The sequence below is a fragment of the Anabrus simplex genome, chromosome 2 (assembly GCF_040414725.1).
Source record: "Anabrus simplex isolate iqAnaSimp1 chromosome 2, ASM4041472v1, whole genome shotgun sequence".
Lineage (NCBI taxonomy): Eukaryota > Metazoa > Arthropoda > Insecta > Orthoptera > Tettigoniidae > Anabrus > Anabrus simplex.
In genome coordinates, this window is record NC_090266.1 from 956,760,098 (window position 1) to 956,783,187 (window position 23,090).

The 23,090-nt window shown below is 38.7% G+C and overlaps 1 protein-coding gene across 1 annotated transcript in view; it reads right to left on the minus strand.

The window, feature by feature from the left end:
• The window catches only part of LOC136864575 (lethal(3)malignant brain tumor-like protein 3), a 399,309-nt gene that overhangs the window by 149,254 nt on the left and 226,965 nt on the right, over nucleotides 1-23,090 (minus strand). Inside the window, exon 12 of the mRNA XM_067141757.2 lies at nucleotides 16,499-16,543. Coding sequence (XP_066997858.2) covers nucleotides 16,499-16,543 — 45 coding nt within the window. The remainder of the gene's footprint in view (nucleotides 1-16,498; nucleotides 16,544-23,090) is intronic.

The window sequence follows — 23,090 nt, forward strand, 5'->3', positions numbered from 1 at the left end:
ATGAAAATAAATAAGTCCAAAACAAAAGTAATGGAGTGCAGTCGTACTAACTCAGGTGATGCAGGAAATATTAAAGTGGAAAATTACGTTTTAGAGGAAGTGGATGAATATTGTTACTTGGGTAGTAAAATAACTAACGATGGCAGAAGTAAGGAGGACATAAAATGCAGGCTAGCATAAGCAGGGAAGGCCATTCTTAAGAAATTTGCTCACTTCGAACATTGATATAGGAATTAGAAGAATATCTATGAAGAATTTCGTTTAGAGTATGGCATTGTATGGAAGTGAAACATGGACAATAACTCGCTCAGAAAGAGAGAGAATAGAAGCTTTTGAAATGTGGTGTTACAGAAGAATGCTGAAGGTGAGATGGATAGATCGAATCATGAATGAAGAGGTACTGAATCGAATTGGTGAGAGGAGATTGTTGTGGCTAAATTTGACGAGAAGAAGTGATAGAATGATAGGACACATCTTAAGACACCCAGGACCTGTTCAGTTGGTTTTTTGAAGGAAGTGTAGGCAGTATGAAAAGTAGGGGTAGACCAAGGTATGAATATGACAAGCAGATTAGAGCAGATGTAGGATGCAACAGTTACGTAGAAATGAAAAGGTTAGTACAGGATAGGGTGGCACGGAGGGCTGCATCAAACAAGTCTTTGGACTGATGACTCAAACAACAACAGTATAGGTACAATCCTTTGGATTTCCATGACAGTAAATTAGGTGGACAATGTTTGTGACAGAGAAGTGAGAGTGAAGAGACCAGTAGAAAATCCAATGTCAAATGAGAAAACGTAGAGGAACAGAAACTCTACCCTAACAGAAGGAAATGGTGAGCGCTAGTACACCACGCCCAGCAAACTGGAGCTGGAATATGATGATGAATGTTTGTGTAGTCAATATGAAATACTCTCCACAAACCATGAGCCCACGACTGACCGCTCTGTTATGTAGACTTCAGCGAGGAGACGTCATACCAGGCAGCGCATCCTAGAACTAGAACAGTGAACTAGCAGATGGGCTTGAAGTACTGGCGAGCAGATTATCCAATCAGAATGCTACATTTTTCATTAGTAATTTAAAAATATACAGCAATAAATTTTTATGCTTTTAAAGACACTCTGTTAATCTACAGGCCAAGACCTATCGTCGGAATACTTCACAATATCATTTGGTTCAGCCGTTCTCTCAAAATCTATGTAACAAAAATGAGCCTAGTGTTTTAAATATATAGATTATCATTGTGGTAAACTTACGGTTTCCCAAACTACGAAGAGAGAAGTATCATCATTAGCACCTGGATTTTTATGCAATATCATAGTGCAAAATATGTACACAAAAATGTAGTAAATATCAGAGAAATATATAATATTCATAAAATATGTAATAGTAGTAATAATGCATTAATTTACAAAAATGTTCGTGTATACCTTTTATTATGACTTATGATTATGATACGAGACACTAAAAGTTGTTTTAAATACCTCCATGTTTTAGGACAACTTTATCATTGTTGTATAGCAATTGAGGCTTTCACAGCCGGTGCTACAAATCTAGTTAGAAGCCAAAGACCTGCTTGTCAGCTTTGATGTGATCTTACTCTCACTAAGGTACCTGTGAATGAGGCCCTGGACCACATCGCTCAAATTTTTCCTAAGGACATTACCTACTTGTTCAACCATTGCCTCACCACCAGCTATATCCTGTGGAATGGCAATTTCTACGAACAAATCAACAGTGTCACCATGGGGAGTCCTCCGAGTCCGGTAATCGCAAATTACTTTACGGAAACGTTCGAACAAACATCTCTCGAGACCGCACCACTGAAATCTAAGGTGTGGCCGCGCTTCGTAGACGACACCTTTCAATCTGGAGCCATGGAAAGGAACAATTAAAGCTGATTCTACAGCATCTGAATGGCATTAACACCAATATTTAGTTCACTATGGAGACAGAAAATGAAGGAAAACTCCCTTTCCTCGATGTTCTGGTAATGAAGATGGCCGATTAAAACTTGGGAGACACAGTGTATCGCAAGTCGACCCACACAGACTGCTATCTTCAGAAGACATCCAACGACCATCCACGACAAAAATATGGAGTGATTAAGACGCTAGCCGACCGTGCGAGGAGAATCTGTCAGCCTCAGCACTTAAACGTGGAGCTCAGACACATCAATATGACCCTACTCGCTAATGGGTACAGCCATAAAGATATCCAGAGAGCACTCCATCCCAGATGTCCAACAACCAGGGAGAAAGAAGAGGAGCGGCCGGAAGCTAAAGCCTTTCTGCCGTATATTGGGAAAACAACTGACAGAATAGGGAGGCTACTGGAGTCCCATGGGGTTAAAACCATATGTAGGCCAATGAAGAAAATCCAGGAACTACTTAGGTCTGCCAAAGACAAGTGCCATCCTCTCTCCACTGTACGTGTCTACAAGAGTCCATGCGGCCAGGTGTACACAGACACTACGAAACGCAGCATCGCCACACGATTGAAGGAGCACAACGGACATAGCCGGCTGGGACAAGCAGATAGATCATCAGTCGCTGAACACTCGCTGCTAGCAGGCCATGACACACAGTACAGCGACACCAAAGTACTGTCAACTACTGTGTCTTATCACGCCCGGCTGAGGGAAGGCATCAAAATACTGAGGCACACCAACAGCTTCAACCGTAACGAGGAATCTGAATGGGCAAACAAAACCTGTTTTCTGGTTCTGAAAGCCTTAAATCCAGAAGGACATGATGGCCGAGGCTGAACAGGAAAAGCAACAGGTGATCAGCTGCCTGTCTTCGCCAAGGCAGGCCGATGTACATCGGGATCCTTAATGCTTCAACCGTTGGCCGAAGAACAGCCAAACAGCGATTCCCCCCCACCCCCAGCATGGCGGTCCAATAGGTGAGCAGTGTACCGTAACCAATGAGATGGAATTACAATACCACTTCATTCCGCTGAGAGCTTCGCTGCTATCAAAGTCAGTCGGAACCCTTAACAATGCCGAACGCAGTCTTTGGTGAAACGTCGGGACCATCACATGCTCCTGGACCACGGCCTAAAAGCCCAGAAAACACTGATATGATATATATCATTGTTGCTTTAGATAATTTAAATAGCTTGCTGTTTTCTATTTTGACAGTAAGTATGATAAATCATTAAATAAACTAATTAAGGGCATACTCAAAATACTTCAGATATATGAAAAGAATGTTAAGCACTGCTCTCAGAAAAGAAGACACAAAGAGATTCATATTCACTGTCCAGCTCGTTGATTGTAACAGAATATCATAAATGACTCATTGTATCGTATTATACATATTAAGTTATTTTTCATATAAAGGAGTGGATTGATGAAACAATTCGGTTTTGTTAATCTCCTCACATTTTGGTGACCCCGACGTGACACGTGTGATGTTATCGTATCCGCATTAATGGGTTAATGTGTTATTAGCAGTTAAAGCAATATGGATCATCTCATAGCCAAGAGGAAGCTATTTACGAAGACCTACAATCAGCTGATAGAAGCATTATCGAGTGATGTCAATAATGAAGAAACGAAATTGAAGTGAAGTAAATTAGAGAGATTGTTCAATGAGCTGACCATTGTGTATAATCAGATCTCTGAGTTAGTAATAGATGATTCAATTCCGCTGATAGCCACGAACATGAATACGAAGCTATTGAAGAATATTGAGAAAAAATGGGCAAAGCCAAGCCTTAAAATTGAAACTTTCTTTATTCAAGTACGACATCAAGACTTGGTAATACAGGCATGTCCTGTGTACCCTCTACTAGTTTGTAATAGTCTCAGACTGAGTGAAATAGAGTTGAAAAATTTGGAGGAAGAGAGTGATCCAGTCAACCCTGACCTTCTTGCTAGAAAAGTTATGACAAGAAGTGGCAAGGAAGTTGAACTGCCATTTTAGTTCCAGTGAAAAGGTTCAATTTGAAATACTGTGAAATTTATTTCAGTGGACAGTATCATTTTCTGGATTTTAATCAAGAGGTGGGAGTAATGTGGAGATTTTCAGGTTTATTCTTTGTTTTCCCATATTATTTGCTCTCAGAAAAGAAGAGGCAAAGAGATTCGTATTAATTGTCAAGCTCGTTGATTGTAAGGGAATATAATAAACCACTTATTGTATCGTATCATATGTATTAAATTATTTTTAATATAAAGGAGTAGATTGATGAAACAATTTGGTTTTGTCAATTTCCACACAATAGTAGAAAGGGATGGGGTGGAACGTGGTGCAAGCACAAGGCCAGGCTTAATTTCACCATCTATCTGGTGAATCACCATCAACAGTATCATATGCCCTCACCCCCCCACCATCAACAGTGTCATATGCCCTCACCCCATATGAACACAATGGAGATATTTGAAATTGAATCCAGGCTTTGGGCACGCAATCTAGTGATTAGAAATTGTATACCACCATCTCTCCTGCACAGGAAAAATGGGACTCAAACTACCTAAACATGGTGTCAGACCATACAGACTTGATGCCTTAACTATCATGGCCACCAGACGTGCTGCACAGTAAATCTCTGATTATTTTACACAATTTATTGTTGTAGCTAATTTCCTGCTGACCTTATGCCCTGATACTGAAAAACTGAACATTACTAAATTAAGCTAATACCGCTTACATGTACAAAAATGTTACATTCTTCGCATAATATGTAAAATATGTAATATTAATAAAATTTGTAAAATGAAACCAAAGTATAACTATATATGAAACACAATAACGTCGACATTTTTCATTTTTGGTTGTATACAAGTAAAGGAATGGAATATGTAATTGCATAAGAATATGGGCCCTAGTCATCATTAACGTATCACTTAATAAGAAAATAAATTAAGAGGGAAAGATTTTTTTTTTTTGCTAGGGGCTTTACGTCGCACCGACACAGATAGGTCTTATGGCGACGATGGGATAGGAAAGGCCTAGGAGTTGGAAGGAAGCGGTCGTGGCCTTAATTAATGTACAGCCCCAGCATTTGCCTGGTGTGAAAATGGGAAACCACAGAAAACCATTTTCAGGGCTGCCGATAGTGGGATTCGAACCTACAGTACTATCTCCCGGATGCAAGCTCACAGCCGCGCGCCTCTACATGCACGGCCAACTCGCCCGGTAGGGAAAGAATTTAGTATATACATACATATATACATAAATACAGTATTATAGACCGTTATACCTCTCAGCATTCAGTCTGCAAGCCTGTATGAATTTACTAAATGCTGCCACAATCCTCTACTTGTAACTAGTTCTGTGGCCTCGTTTAGTTCTATACCTCTTATCTTTAAATCGTTAGAAACTGAGCGTAACTACCGTTGTATTTTCTCCCTCTACTTCTCTTACCCTCCATAACAGAGTTCCTTATTCTCCTAGGTAACCTATCCTTCATTCACCTCACACGACCCCACCACCGAAGCCGGTTTATGCGTACAGCTTCATCCATCGAGTTCATTTGTACCTTAGCCTCTATGTCGTCATTCTGAACACCTTCCTGCCATTGTTCCCATCAGCTTGCATCAGCAATCATACTCGCTACTTTCATGTCTGTTACTTTTAACTTATGAATAAGATATCCTGGGTCCACCCAGGTTTCACTCCTGCAAAGCAATGTTGGTCTGAAAACAGACTGGTGTGCAGGTAGTTTTGTCCGGGAGTTGACTTTCTTCTTACATAATACTGATGAACACAACTTCGAGTTCACTACATTAGCTTTACTGCACCTTGATTCAATCTCACTTACTATACTACCATCCTGGGAGAAACATCCTAAATACCTAAAATTATCTACCTGTTCCAGCTTTGTATCCCTAATCAGACATTAAGTTCTCTTGGATTACTTACCTACTGACATCAATTTAGTCTTGGAAAGGCTAATTTTCATACCATACTCATTGCATCTATTTTCAAGTTCCAATATACTAGACTGCAGGTTTTCAGCACAATCTGCCATTAACACCAAGTTGTTAGCAAAGGTCAGACTGCTTACTACATTTCCACCTAACTGAATCTCTCCCTGCCACTTAATACCTTCCAGCAAATGATCCATGTAAACTTAGAAAAACAAAGGTGAAAGATTACAGCCTTGTCTATCCCCTGTAAAGTACCTTGAACCAAGAACTCATTCTGCCATTAATTCTCACTGCAGCCCAATTTTGAACATAAATGCCTTTGATTGATTTTAATAATCAAATAAATGAAAATAAAACAAATAAAAAACAAATCAAACTAATCTTTTAATTTTCTCAATGATATTTTGTCTGGGAAGAGGGAGGGTAAGAGAGGAGAAGTTAATTTACAAAGCGAGCAACATTGTACTGATGTTCTCCTAGGATCACCCTTCCTGATAGGAAATAAATTAATAAATATGATGTTCTGTGGTAACTTTAATCTCACTAAGAGTGAACAAAGTGACATTGGGACTATACAATTTGATAAGTAATGTTGGTTTAGAGAGTTAATACTACAGTACCACACTTTGTTCTTAATCTACCTGCTTGGTCGCAGAGTACTCTCAAAGAAGTTTGTTCTGTCCCATGTAAAAAGCCCCATAGAGTTGAAGCTGACAAGCAAGCAATCACATCAGTCATTTGAAGGTGACAATCATTGCAGGCCGAAAATGACTGATCACTCAGTATTACCATATCTATTTTGATCAGATTTCAACATAAAAAGCGAGATTATGAAAATAGAATTTAGTAAAATGTTCTTAATGATGTTTTACTTGGGAAAATCCATCCGTTAGGGATATCTTCATTCAGTACTGTTCTAGGCAACCAAGGAAGCATTATAACAGCAGCAAAGAACTCAAGAAATTTACAGCAATTCGAGAAATAGTATCTCTCTATACAGAGTGTAACAATAAGGCATGGCCAAACTTTTAGGATACATTTGTCATGCGAGTCTGAAAATGCTTTTATTTCCATGTCGGAACTGTTTTAAAAAAAAACATAAATATGGTTTTATGCCGCACGAACACAGATAAGTCTTATGATGACGATGGGATAGGAAAGGGATATGAGTGGGAAGGAGGCGACCGTGGCCTCTTTTCAACAATACCATTTTAGCAAACAAATAACGTAATCATTCTGCAAAAATCTTCATGATGTACAAAGTAAAGGAATAAAGCAAGAAAAAAATCTACATCCAGGTGCTCACTGATCCCCATAATCTGCAGTTCCAAGTGTTTACGTAGCCTGCCAAGGAAAGTCAACACTCATCTGACGTTAACAATATCTCTTGTTCCTCCTTGCCCTCAAAGTGTTCCAAAACAAAACTGGAAAAATTGATGCAGGCTGACAAATTAGGATCTCAAAATTGAAGAGTATAATCATTTTTAAATATATTTTGATTTTATTTTTATAATTGGCTTTACGTCGCACCGACACAGATAGGTCTTATGTTGACAATGGTATAGTTAAGGCTAGGAGTGGGAAGGAAGCGTTCATGCCCTTAATTAAGGTACAGCTCCAGCATTTGCCTGGTTTGAAAATGGGAAACCAAGGAAAACCATCTTCAGGGCTGCCGAAAGTGGGGCTCAAGCCCACTATCTCCCTAATGCAAGCTCACAGCTGCCCACCCCTAAATGCACGGCCTTGTATGTAGGTAGAGTTTAATGATTCTGTACTGCTGTATGACAAGTCAGTCTCTCTACTGTGCAAACATAGTGGCATCCATGGCCCCTCTCTGATAATGTCTCTTAATTTGTTCACATTATGATCTGTAAGTTTATGGTGCACACACACACTCTCTCTCTCTCTCTCTCTCTCTCTCTCTCTCTCTCCTTTTTTTGGAGGTAACTGAGCCAGCCATGTGGAAGAGGTCAATGTACCTATGACAAGGAAAGTTTCATTTTATATCCAAACAAAATTACCATGGGCAATATGTAAATTAACTGTTGAGTAAATAAAAAACAAAGTCATTTATCACCATTTTAGACACATAATTGATAAATCAAAGTTGGATATATTTTATATCGAGTTAACCAAAAAATGTAATATGAACTTCTGCTGATTTCTTCATAAGCTTACTTCTCTCCAAATTATAATGCTGCTAACAGCAAGTAGTGTTCCCACAATCTCTTATAATCCAGTATACTTTTCGTATATCAAACTGGAGGAAATGGATTGGAAACAGATTAGAACACAGTTAAGGATTAATACATGATGGTAGACATCTTTTCCCCTGTATATAATGAAAATATCAATGTTTGGTTCTGTATAGATATTCTTTACAAGTTTTCTAATATTACAAAACCCACTTGTTTAAATTCCAGTACCGTAACACATAACTTTGTACTTCCCTTCTGATTCTGGATTTCTCTTCTCCAAGTACGTTCTCACTTACAATAACGATTGGTAAATTGAACAGTGTTTTAATTTTTGGCATTTGATTGGCAAGCTTGTAATTATGGCATAATGAACTTGGCTAAAGCTGATATCTGAAAACGCTCTCAATATGTCCGACTTGTGATTTTGGTTCACCTATCTATTTCCTCTTCATAAAATAATGAAAGTTACCGTATTTCACGGCATAATCGTCGCACTTTTTATACCAAAATTTTCGAAAAAAATTGTAGGGTGCGACCATTATACGATGAATATTTAATACCAGTATTTGTATTACTCAAAAAAATGTATTTATAACTAAATTGTATTTGATACAAATTTAAGATGCACGTAATACTCGCGTTTATACATCAAAATAATTAAAATAGTCTAAAACAAAATTCATAATTTTTCGCAACAATTCGGCGAACGTTTTTCCAACCTGAAAATAAAAATGAACGTATTAAGTTAATTTGTCATTAATTTGAGTATTAAAGTTAAAATATTACACTTGCAAACAATTATCTCTTTGTTGTGAAATGCGGACTTACCGGTACGCAATTTATTCCAAATCTTTGGTGTCGCTATCGCAGGTTTCGCTATCTGATGCGCCGTCCTCGCCTCTGTTAATACCAGTATCAGATTCTTCGTCTCCCTGCCACACTGCGTCATCTTCGGAACCGTCTAGTGCATTCGAAATCCCAGTCCTTTTGAAGCTCTTGGAGACTAGTTCAGGTGGTATAAGATCCCAACTCTTCTTCACCCACGAGCATAACAAGTCCAAGGGTGGACGCCTGATATTTCCGGCGGGCGTCAATTGCTGATCGCCGCTCATCATCCACTCGTTGTAAAATCGACGTAAGTGGTCTTTAAAGGGTTTATTAACACATACGTCTAGTGGCTGCAAAGCAGATGTTAGGCCACCAGGAATGACTATCTGTCGTGTCTTATTTGTAGTGAGAATTTGCTTCACTTCGTTCACGAGGTGACCTCGGAAACTATCTAAAACAAGCAGAGCTGGTTGTTTTAGTAGTGCACCAGGTCTTCTATTCCACACAGTTTTAACCCAGTCCAGCACGAGTTCTACGTCCATCCAACCCTTTGGTTGCACTCGTACATGAATTCCACGGGGAAACTGTATATTCTTAGGCATCGTTTTCCTCTTGAAAATGATGTAAGGCGGCAACTTTCTCCCGTCAGCTGTAATGGCTAGCATTGCCGTGCATCGCAACTTCTCACTACCGCTGGTTTTCATTAATACACTCCGTGATCCTTTTAGCGCAATAGTGCTGTTGCGAGGCATATCAAAAAAGATTGGAGTCTGATCGGCATTACCGATTTGAGAAAGCAAGTACGAAGTTTCCTTGCGCAAACGTATGACAAATCGGTGAAAATTTACAATCTTGTCCATGTAATCAGCAGGCAACTTTTGGCTTAGTGTTGTTCTCCTTCGCACTGACAGATTGTGTCGTCGCATGAACCCCTTAATCCACCCACGAGTCGCCTTAAACCGAGTTACCGGTATGTTGTGTTTCCGCGCTACCTCCTGTCCCTTAATTTGTAACATTCCATATGATATACTGCAGCCATTGTTACGTATTTCACTGACGTACCTAAACACTTCTTCGTCAATTATAGGAAACTTCCCTGTTTTAGGACCTCTAAACGCGCGTCTAGAAGGGTTTGTGCTTTTTAGCTTGTTTTTTTACTTTCCGCCAGTCACGCACCAACTTTTCACTCACAGAAAATTTTCTTTCTGCAGCTCTGTTCCCGTGCTGTTCAGCGAAGGCAATTACGCTTAGCTTGAAGCCCGCAGAATAGTTTCTATATTTACCCATAATCGCTTATAAATGCTTCACACGTTAATGTTTTGCAATATAAATGACTTTCCATAATTGTTCACTATTAAAACAAATTCTAAGTCTGGAATTTATCTAGTCATCCACCAAATGGACATTGAAAAAAAATGTTTTCTTTCTTCAAAATTATTCTTCTATTCAACATTAAGTAACTATTTCATCTATTAATGTTTCTGCCATGTACTTCAACAAATCTATCACCAGGGAAGCAAAATTTTCTTCAAGTTGGGTTAAACAAACTTGGGCTTTTGTTTTGGAAAATAATTTTATTCAACATCCTTCTGTGTCACCCCTTGGAAGGACTTTGGGGGGGGTCGGTCTGTACCGGTTGGTACACCTATACGCCGCACATTTGAATTTCCGCCTTAAAATACTCCTCTACTGCTGAAACTCTGAACTTTAAAACTGAATTAATTCAACTGTTTATCTCAAGATGTCACTGTGTTAATTTCGAATTGTTTTTGTTTATTAATTATCAAGAAGTGTGGACATTCTCTCACAGATGTCTCTACCAAAAACTATGATCATGCACCCTGGTGGAGATATTTTGTATTCATAAGTTGTTGTCTTTACTAAATTTCGTTCTTTCGTTGGTGGGTTGGCAATATTAATCCTTTCTTTCCGCCTGTTTTGAGTTTACCCAATCAGTAATTTCTGTAATTAATTTCCCTCCAATCACAGGTTTCTTCTTCATTTTTGACTTGTAACATTTACCCGACCAATAAACGCATGTGGGTGTGTCTTAATTATTCATGAAAGGCTTCGAATCTTCCACAAGGGTATAAAAGCTGCTGATTTTCTGGTCTCTCGGCCACTCGTACAACATCTAGCTTACGGTAGTGTATGGAAGAATAGCAGGAGGCGGGAAGCGCCTCTTTGATCAGTCAGCAGCCCTTCAAAAAGGTAATGGCCGTTTAACATCTTTAATTTCTTTCTAGCTCAGCAGTTTAATCTTCGGGGAAGGTCCGAAACCGTTTTGATGTAACCTATACCATTTCGATGTAAAATTTTCATGTTACTTTAACTGTAAATCGGAGATAGAGTGCCTTACCCTCTCGAGCTCCCCTTCATTTTGATCTGAGGTGACTACGTTTTCATAACCGATTTTCTTCTCTTTCCTAACGTATTAAAATTTTCTTATACGAGTCACCTCCCTGGTGTGGGAATAGCCCCTGTTGAATTGGCCTAGCGCCACTTTTTTTAACTAGTTTCATATAAGTGTGTAAGTTCTCGCCTCCATTCCTTTTGTATTTAGGACCGTTCAAATTAACCTTTTTTTAAATTGAAGGCCCAGTAGAATGGGTACAAGGTACCCCGGTTCATTTGTAAGTGTGCCTTGAGAGGCAGGCAATGCGAAAGTTGTTGTGGCCTTTAATAGGCTTGAAAGATTGAGAGCGGTCAACTCTTCATGGTGTTTTGGAAAGGTGCCTCTAGAAGGCTGGACATTACTATGTGGGAGCAAGTGCTCAATGTAATGAGGGGTTTTCTGCCCTTTGGTAATTTGTGGTTGTGAGCTGAGAGCTCAGAGATTGTAAAAGGTGGGGCTTGAAGCCCAGATCATTAATTTATCTCTAAATCCTTGATTTTCTGGTCTTGTACCTGATTATTGGATAGCTGTTGACTTGTTGTACTCGTTAAGTTTTCAAATTCTATGTATAGATTTGTTAAATTTTGTTGTCTATTGAAAATATAACCTTTATTTAAATTTTTAATTCATCTTTCGGATTTGTAGTTAGACGTATTCCAGCCCGCACCTTCTTTCACATCTGCTGTTCCACAGATACCTCGGAACACTTCTAAAATGTGATTTTTATTTGCTGATGGCTTTAACCTATAACTATCACACATGGGTCCAAGGGACCCGAGACACACAGAATTTCAGTTTCCTGTATCAGCCGTTGGAAGCCTGGAGCTGGACCACTATCTGTGCCCCCCACTCTTCAGTTAGCTTTGAGCTACAATTGCATTCAGCTCATTCTCGTACACTGTCTGCTATAAATAACAGTCATCTGGTTATTTTTTTAGTGTAATAATTTTTGTTAAATGGTCTTAGTTGGTTTTGTGTTATGGGGGGCAATTTTGATGATGAGCAACTTTTACAACAGACGTCTGGTTATACTGAAGATACAAGTGCATCAGAAAGTAAATTTGAGTTGAGTTTGCTCTTCATAGAAAGACTGGAAGTCTTGTACGGAGTGTGCCAAGTGCAAGACATGTGGCTATGTAGTGTGTGCGAAATGCTACAAAGAATAGGCTAATTGTTGGAATGTTAGTAGACAGTAGAGATTCTGTACCACCTTGAAGGCCAAAGTAAGCAGTACAAATTAACAAACTGTGTTACTGGTAATTTTTGTGTGGTACCCTTCCAGTCGCATCAGCTCATTTGTATATATATATATAAATGATATGAGTAAGGAAGTGGAATCAGAGATAAGGCTTTTTGTGGATGATGTTATCCTGTATAGAGTAATAAATAAGTTACAAGATTGTGAGCAACTGCAAAATGACCTCAATGATGTGAGATGGACATCAGGCAATGGTATGATGATAAATGGGGTTGAAAGTCAGGTTGAGAGTTTCACAAATAGGAAAAGTCCTCTCAGTTTCAATTACTGCATTGATGGGGTGAAAGTTCCTTTCGGGGATCATTGTAAGTATGGTACCTAGGTGTTGATGTAAGGAAAGATCTTCATTGGGGTAATCATATAAATGGGATTGTAAATAAAGGGTACAGATTTCTGCACATGGTTATGAGGGTTTTAGCAGTTCTAATAAGGATGTAAAGGAGAGGACATATAAGTATCTGGTAAGACACCAACTAGAGTATGGTTCCAGTTTATAGTAGCCTCACCAAGACTACTTGATTCAAGACCTGGAAAAAACAAAAGAAAAGCAGCTTGATTTGTACTGGGCGATTTCTGACAAAAGAGAAACGTTACAGAAATGCTGCAAAGTTTGGGCTGGGAGGACTTGGGAGAAGGAAGACTAAGTATTCAACTGGGTGGTGTGTTCCGGGATGTCAGTGGAGATATTTGCGTAGAATGACATTGGTGGACGAATAAGTTTGAGTGGTGTCTTTATAAGTAGGAAAGATCGCAATATGAAGGTAAAGTTGGAATTCAAGAGGACACATTGGGGCAAATATTTGTTTATTGGAAGGGGAGTTTGGGATTGGAATAACTCACCAAGGGAGATGTTCAATTTCTTTGCAGTCATTTAAGAAGAGGATAGGAACGCAACAGATAGGGAACCTGTGCCACCTGGGTGATTGCCCTAGATGCAGATCTGTAGTGATTGATTGAAATGGATTGCTAACAATTTCATAGACTTGTTGCCGCCCTCCCTAGCTGTATTGCTTAGATAAAAGAAAATTTCTTCAGTTTTGTTGCATTTTAAGACCAATTTATTCCCTTTTTCCTGTGCCAATGACTCCTGGTACCTCTCCCTGTTTTGAGTAACTACATTTTTCTAATTTTTCTAATTCTTTATCTTCTATTATGAGAGTAATGTCATCTGCATAGAGTACAGACTTGCCTGAGAAGTACCCAGAAAGTCATGAATATATATATATATATATATAAGAAACATACACTGACCTTTGAACTACTCCCTGCAACTCTCACACCACATATAACACTATCTTCAATCACAATAACATGCAGTTACCTACACATGGCAGATGCCGCCCACCCTGATCGGAGGGTCTGCCTTACAAGGGCTGCACTTGGCTAGAAATAGCCACACGAAATTATTATTATTATTATTATTATTATTTCTGCAAACACCCAAAACACAAATTAAAAACTTAAATTCTCACGCACACATGTCTACAGTAATCACGTAAATCTGAAACAAATAAATGCATCTGTGATCTGTCCATTCCAGAGCAGCCAATACTGTTAGGCAGCAAGGAAGCATGCAACAATTTATCAGTTTAGCTCGTTGGTTGCGACACACTACTGCGCTTGCGCAAAGCTCGCAAACCGGAGCTCTAGCTAGCGCGGTGTAAATCTACTGTATAGTTGACTGTATTCCGAGACGTCAGTAACAAACATTCATTTTTTTCAATTTCTTTTAAACATATGGTAATTAGGTTAATATTTCTTCCCAGTTATTGATGATTTTATATTACATTACTGACGAGTTTATAAAATAAAACTTTAATAGCATTGGATAATAATTATCTTGACTGCTTGGATAAAAGTTTTCATCCCATGCCCGGACACTTATGACGTAGTAGTAGTAAGATAAGAGTCTAGCGATGACAACTGAGACATCGTAAATAATTCGGCTGAATAATTCCGTGGAAATCTGCGTTATCGTCTTGGATTTCACTTCGTGCGCAATAACACAGGAGCCGGCCCCATGGTGTAGGGGTAGCGTGCTTGCCGCTTACACGGAGGCCTCGGGTTCAATTCACGGCCGGGTCAGGGAATTTTACCTGTATCTGAGGGCTGGTTCGAGGTCCATTCAACCTACCTAGCCGGTATTTCCTGGCGACGTTGCCGATAAGCGATAACTTACAGCCTTACGTATTTCAAATGGGAACTCATAATATGTAGGTGGTGAATAAATAGTACACTGTCTCGCGACCACGTTGTCAAACTGCCGATAGCCTACCGGTAAGCCATGCGTCGTACATATACCGGTATTATTTATTTATACGTTGTGCAACATGTCGCAAACATGACTGTGTTGCCAAATTGCCCATAAACCATACACGTATTTAAATTGCGCATTCATTTGCAACTTATGTTGCAGTTCCATTTACCTTTTAACCAGATTAGTGAACAAAATTTGGACGTGCGACGATTATGTAATTAAAGGTTTAAAGTCCGATTTTTGTATTGAAAATAAAGGATGCGACGATTACGCGGTGGCGACGATTATGCCGTGAAATACGGTATATGGAACAAAATGCTACTACCTTATTTTGCAATACATATTAGCTCTCGCTTGGCTGGGAACTGCAATTTGCGTAGATTATCATCTCACTCATGTCTCATATTGAAGATGCAACTCACATTTATCTGCTGGCAATTCGATTCCAAACACAGGCATACTTTCTAACTTCATTATATTTAAACAAAGTTAGAACAATCTCTAGATATTGGCTATCCCTTTGCAATCTGACCCTATAACAGTGTGCTTCCCATTTCTCAAATGATTTCCACAAAGGTTTGATTCTTGCTTGCCATCAGGTACTTTCTTTGAGTTATGGTGATGTTTGTTAGAATACGTTGTTCTTAAAATTAAATCTGTAATATGTTTAGATGCCTTTGCTGGCAGGACGTAGTGTTTACAGTGCACTATGTCTTCTGGTATAGGCTAGAGCAATTTTGTTACTTTCATAGATTTGTCTCTGTCTTATCCTTGGCTTTGACAATATGAAAGTGGCAGAGGTATGAGCAATGCTAGTAATGCCAATTCCTTTTGCAGCCAGTCCCTGCTATGAACGGTGTGAAAATGTTGCTCATAGGGTCGGTTGATGCATTTCAGTGGACTTGGCAGACTGATATGTAATAGCAACTCTGGCTCGGTGAGGAAAGCAACGGGAAACTACCTCACACCTCATTTCCCTAGTACACCTCTTCAGTGATGCCTAGGCCATCTATGACAGCTGATAGCAGAGCTGTTGAGGATCCAACCAGCGGAAGTGCTGCCGGACTGAACGTACATACATACAATACGTTTAGGTGTAAAATGAAAAACCATGACCTGCACCTAAAAAATTTAAAAAAAAAATCATTAAAAACATAGTTCCTTCACCAGTACATTTTAACACCTAAAAGGTACATTCATGAAGTGGGTAGTAGTGATATTTATGAGTACTCTTTAATTTTATACAAATTATCTAGAAATAGTTTACTGTAAATTTTCAACACTTACTAGATTTAGTTTACAGATGCCACTGCACTGTATCTAGATGTAACTAAAATCTGTGGGTAAAAAAATTTCCTTTCTTTGTAACTGTTAGTAACTGGAGAGCTGGTGAAAAATACAAATGTATGCTGGTGACTGATAGAAATGTATGTGCCTGAAGCTGACAGAGCAGTGGTTTTAAAATCTCTATTTTAAGCATCGATTTCAAGGTTGTTCTGTAAAGAAACATATTTTCTACAACTGGTTTAATTAACATTATCATTCCTACCAAAATCTCAAAATTAATGTTAAGTGAACTTAATACTAAATATTGTACACATGATGACATCCAATGTGGAATAATATATTCTACAATGGACCTAAAATACTAATCCATCTTATTTAGGTATGTACTCACACTGGAAGAGAGTCACTTTCTGTTTGTTGGTCCTTCTCCCTGGAACTGAACAAAATAAAACGTTTAGAATAAAACATAACTAAAAGTTATGAGAATATAAAACAAAATAAAAATGCTGTAAGAGCTACGAAGGAAAGAGACTTCTAAGGCTTGCAAAGTAATCCTGAAGTAATTTAAAATTTGATTCTTAAATGTAAAGTTTCTGAACAGTGGTAAACTAGAGTGATATTTTCTTAATGGCAGTATTATTATTCATAAATCACTAACTCAAATTACCTACATAATTACATATTTAATACAAAAATATTACCACTGTGGGCCAATGCACAGAATAACAATAACATTGTCATATAATGTCCCTCATTGTTATCTCACTCGGAGGCAACGAAGCTTACAGTCCCTTGTCCCATCTCCATCCACTTATATTCTGGGTGGGTGGCCATCAATTCACTATGGGAAGGGTGCTGCCATCTGAGAGCTTCATGATAGTAACAAGCAACTCTGAGAGGACTAGCGAATGCTAGGCCGGAACAGACAGAATACCACAAAGACTAATAAAGAACTTCATGGTTCTACTATAAAAGCAAGCCTAATCATGAGTGTGCATAAATAAACCACATTTCAATTATAGCAGCAGAACAGCATTTGTTACACTGAACATTAATTTGGAAATATTATACAGTATGTGAAGCGTACTGTAGCTAGCAGTAAAATGAAATGAAATAGTGTATGGCTTTTAGTGCCGGGAGTGTCCGAGAACAAGTTTGACCCGCCAGGTGCAGGTCTTTTTGTTTGACTCCCGTAGGTGACCTGCGCATCATGATGAAGATGAAATGACGATGAAAATGACACATACACCCAGTCCCCGTGCCAGCGAAATTAACCAATGATGGTTAAAATTCCCGAACCTGCCGGGAATCGAACCCGGGACTCCTGTGACCACAGGCCAGCATGCTAACCATTTAACCATGGAGCCGGACGTAGCTAGCAGTGTGCAACTGGTATATGAAAATGTGTGAGAGGAATGGAATTGTGCGGGAGGGAGGGGGGGTGGCAAAGGGGCAGGGACAAGTGGGTTGGACCGGGTGGTTGTGACGTAGGGAGGGAGGGAAGAGGGAGGAGGAGTTACTGCTGCGCAAGGTGAGTATCCTTCACTTACTTTTTCATCCCTTCTTCTCTTTTCAAGCTTTGCATTAATTCTGGTTTTCTCTTATTCCAATAGGTCCTAACTGTTCCGCACTGGACTGAGACTTCCATCTAATCAAACCACCACGCGCTGTGTGTATTTACAATTTTAGAACATATTCAATTGACATGTTCATATTATTAAGCGTAAGGAATTTTATGTTTTTATCCGTATTGAACTGAGATCACAATTAAATTAGCATATAGCGGGTTCCTCCTTTTCAATACATATGCAATGTTGTTGGATGATATTTACAACATTATTTATTACAGATTACAGAACATGTTTCGGTGTACAATTTTTAACACCATCATCAGCTGCATGGAAAGTGTGTAGAAACATGGCGATCAAAACAATGAACAGCATGTTGTCATACTTAACTCCATATATACAGACAATAGAATGTTGTTATAATTAAATATTAACATCTTATTATGCTAGACTGCCAACGGCCGTAGCCGTGTTGAAACACCGGATCCCGTGGGATCTCCGAAGTTAAGCAACATTGGGCATGGTCAGGAGTTGGATGGGTTGCCACGCGCTATTGGTGGGGGGTAAGGGAATGGAGGAGCGGAAAGGAACTGGCCACCCTACCGCACGTAAACTCCGGCTCAGGAACACCTCTGCGGAGGTTCGGACCTGCCTTCGGGCAGAATAACCCTTACCTTACCTATGCTAGATTAAAACTATAATGTGTGACAAGGAAACTCTTGCAAGTCAAAATATAAAAATCCTCATTTGGTATATTAGTGGTCTTCAATTCCTTAATGTCTATGATTTTATACACTCGTAATATTGGCTTCCTAAAATTTTCAGATTGCATGTGAACCCAATATTACGAGTGTATAAAATCAATAGACATTAAGGAATTGAAGACCACTCATCTACCAAATGAGGAATTTTATATTTTGACTTGCAAGAGTTTCCTTGTCACACATTATAGTTTTAATCTAGCATAATAAGATGTTAATATTTAATTATAACAACATTCTATTGCCTGTATATATGGAGTTAAGTATGACAATATGCTGTTCATTGTTTTGATCGCCAAGTTTCTACACACTTTCCATGCAGCTGATGATGGTGTTAAAAATTGTACACCGAAACATGTTCTGTAATCTGTAATAAATAATGTTGTAAATATCATCCAACAACATTGCATATGTATTGAAAAGGTGGAACCCGCTATATGCTAATTTAATTGTGATGTTCATATTAGTCACTTAATCCTTGCAAGCCATATCAACATTATTAGGACTCTAATGGAAGACATATCTGTACTTTCTGTACTAAGAGTTAAATTCTACCCAAGGACACATGTCCACTATTTGAAGCAGTGTATAATTGAGCCACAACATAGCTTGTAATACCTACAGAAATTACTATAGAGAATTACTTGTATACTATTTGTACTTCAACATTTTAGTATAATTTATTGTAATTATTTTAGGTACGGTACTTTTATCCTAATGTGCCCATTCATTGCTACACAACCAATATTTTAACATCTGTAACATACCCAGAACCATTGCGCTTGGTCCAATTTAACTACTCATCACGACACATAGTGTAATGGTTCACACAATTCATATCATTAGTTTTATGCTGTTCATTAATAGAATACGTACTGTTTTAGGATATTTCGACTAAAATGTGTATATCTGATTATGGCTGATGATGACCCCAAGTAGGGTCGAAACTAGTTCCAAGCGACTTAATGTAATGTAAATATATGCACTACAAAAAAGAATGCATTGAATAGATGGAAAAAATTTATAAGAATAAATTATATGAAGAGAATGTTACCTTGGAACAAAATCAACCCAATGTGAGAAAAGTGTGATCACCTCACAAGAATGATCCTCTTTAGTTGTTCATAAAATTATGACTTTACTACTGTGCAGTGACTCTGGAATATTAGTAGCATGTTTAGAGAGTAGGGTTAGTCAATATTCCCATGAGTTGTGCGAAGCATTTTTAGCTGCTGATATCCCATGGTTGAAAATCAATAATCCCAAATAAAATTAAATGTTTTTGGCTTTACATCACACTAACTGCATTTTTAGGTTTTTGTTTGGAAATGCTGAAGTGCCAGAATTTAGTCCCACAGGAGTTCTGTTACATAATAGTAAATCTACTGACACAAGGCTGAACGCTGGCAACCAGGAATGAGTTAGCTGGAAAATTTATTTATGTCCAATAACGGATCAACTATATTTGTATTATAAGTTGCTTTATGGCGTACTGACACAGATAGGTCTTATGGTGACATGGGATAGGAAGAGGCTAGGAGTGGGAAGGAAGTGGCTGTGGCCTTAAGGTAATGGTACAGTCCCAGTATTTGCCTGGTGTGAAAATGGGAAACCATCTTCAGGACTGCCAACAGTGGGGTTTGAACCCACTATCTCCCAAATGCAAGATCACAGCTGGGCACCCCTAACAGCACGGCCAAGTCACTCGGTTGGATAGAGCGGTGAAGATGGGTCCTTCATATTTCACCATGGGGACAGACACCCCAGACATGTGCTAATATTTCGTGCTCTCTGTGGTAATGACAACAGATGGTGTTGCCCTGGGACCTGCCCGGCACGGAGCGAACAGCCCAGAGGTTTGCCATCATATCGACGATACAGAACTACTCAAAACTGAAAATTTCTGATGAGACTTCAGCAGGGGTGAGCTAATGAGAGTCTCTATCTTATTTCATGTCCTACTGAGTACAGTCTGTGTGTTAACTTCAGTTTAAGAAAATTCACTCCAAAGTAGCAAACTGCTCTTCCATTACACTGAGATTTTATTTCTCTGTTACCATCTATTGTGATTTTCTCATCTTACCTACTGTATATGATATTTCTGTTTTATATTTACAATTAATTATGATACAGATCAAGAAACTGAAATTTATCTCAAATTGTATCATTGGATTCGCAATTTGAAGCTGAAGCACATCTTCTTGTCAAAGGTGATGAAACTAAGAGTTGAAGGCACTTTCTGGAAAAAATGCCTATTTTGATTTTAACTTTCTTTTCTTTGCTTAAAAAACCTAGCACACTTAATTTTCAGTTAATTTTCTACTCTCTCTATGCTGACAATTTAAGATCTGAATCCATAAGGCGATCGCAAAGGTGACAACGAACACATTTTATTGCACTAACAACGTGATATGACAAAATTCGAAACATACTAGAGTTGAAAAAATGTCAACACAATGTAACAATAAACAAGTGCACAAACAAGTTTCTGATTTCATTCAAAAAAAGCCTGACATCTAAAACAAATGTTATATATAATTGTTGCAAAGTCCTTATCTGCATTGAAATAGGGAATGGTTCTACACATTCAAGAAGGCATATATTCAGTTTTGCGCAATTAAATTATGGAAGTTAAAATGTATTTTTAATTACCACCATACAAGTAAGTCAATTAAAGTAATATTCACATCACAGTTATAAAAATTGTAAAAATACGAGGTTATCATTAGCTGCAATACACCTTTTACTATTTAAAGATGTTAGACAATGGTTTTATTTTTTTATTTTTACTAGTTGCTTTACATCGCACCGACACAGACAGGTCTTATGGCGACGATGGGACAGGGAAGGTCTAGGAGTGGGAAGGAAGCGGCCGTGGCCTTAATTAAGGTACAGCCCCAGCATTTGCCTGGTGTGAAAATGGTAAACCACGAAAAACCATTTTCAGGGCTGCCAACAGTGGGGTTCAAACCTACTATCTCCCAAATACTGGACACTGGACTGCAGCTATTGAGCTCGGTAGACAATGTTAATAACAATTGCGGAAGTGTGACATTTTTCTGACAACCACACAGTTTTTGACTCAATAATCCCTGTCCAACGACAGGCGAGTTCATGGCAAGTAACTGCATTATATATCTGACTATAACCCCCTCCCATCTCTAACTCTTCTAACACTGAACTAGCCACCCGTCCCTTTACTGTGAGTAATTTTAGGGTATTTTATTGTGGTTATATATACACATTAATTCAGAAGGTAAATATGATACAGATTAAGAAACTGAAATTTATCTCAAATTGTATCCCTGGATTCACACTTTGAAGCTGCAAGCACATCATTTTGTCAATGGTGATGAAACTAAGAGATGAAGGTACTTTCTGGCAAAATATTACTGTGGCAGAACTTGCTTGCATCAGCCAGAATGTGGTTACCAGATACAAGGCCTGTATAACCCAGGAAGGATGACACTTCCAGCATCATTCATAAGGTAAAATTTCATATAAGATTGTATACACACTTAAAACACGGCAGCCACGCACGACATAAGTTCAGCTGAGGCAACCGACATAGCGCAGAGTACAAACACTGTGCGTTTGGTTTTAGTTTACATGGGAGACCCAGTATAACTCACTCCTCTCAACTGCTGATCCCCTTCCCTTCCCCCTTACACACCCTCCCCTTGCTTGTGCAGGATATAGATTTTCCCAACCATCTATTAAGAGACATTCAGACCTACAGAGATGAGTTTCACAAAAAGCGAGGGAAAACTCAATACAGTGGTGGATCTTATATATTTTTTTAAAAAAATTTAAGGCTTGCTAATCCCACTAAACTAACCAGAACAAATGACTGCAAGGTCAATGGTCCAATATGAACAAACGACTATCTCATACATGACTAAATTTCAATAATGTAGATAAAGGCTTTTGGGCTTATGCCATGACAAAGAAAAAAAAAAAAAAAAAGAAACAAGGTGAAACTTTTTGCGTTTCGCAGAGAACTTTAGGGATCCCACTGTTGGCAGCCCTGAATATGGTTTTCCATGGCCCGTGGTTTCCCATTTTTTTTCACCCCAGGCAAATGCTGGGGCTGTACCTTAATTAAGGCCACGGCTGCTTCCTTCCAACTCCTAGGCCTTTCCTATCCCATCGTCGCCATAAGACCTATCTGTGTCGGTGCGACGTAAAGCAACTAGCAAAAAAAAAGGAACCTTTGCTCCACCAAGTTCAATAGCTGCAGTAGCGTAAGTGTGGCCAGTATCCAGTATTCGGGAGAATGCGAGTTTGAATCCCACTGTCGGCAGTCCTGAAGATGTTTTTCCGTGGTTTCCCGTTTTCACACCAGGCAAATGCTGAGGCTGTATTTAACTGAATCGATTATTTCAGGAACCAGTCAAGCGCCAAGTCTGTCATTTTTGGGAAAATGAAAAAAACTGTCTAGTATCAGACAAAATGTTATGGTAAGGATTTTAATATTTTAGCTCGAAAGTATTATATCTCTTAATACTTTATATCTAAGGAAAATATTTTATGCTTATTAACTTTGCAGTAAAAAATCCGAAAAATTTTCCACTTAACTGGTTTCTGAAATAAACGAGTGAAGATGTTTTTCCGTGGTTTCCCGTTTTCACACCAGGCAAATGCTGAGGCTGTA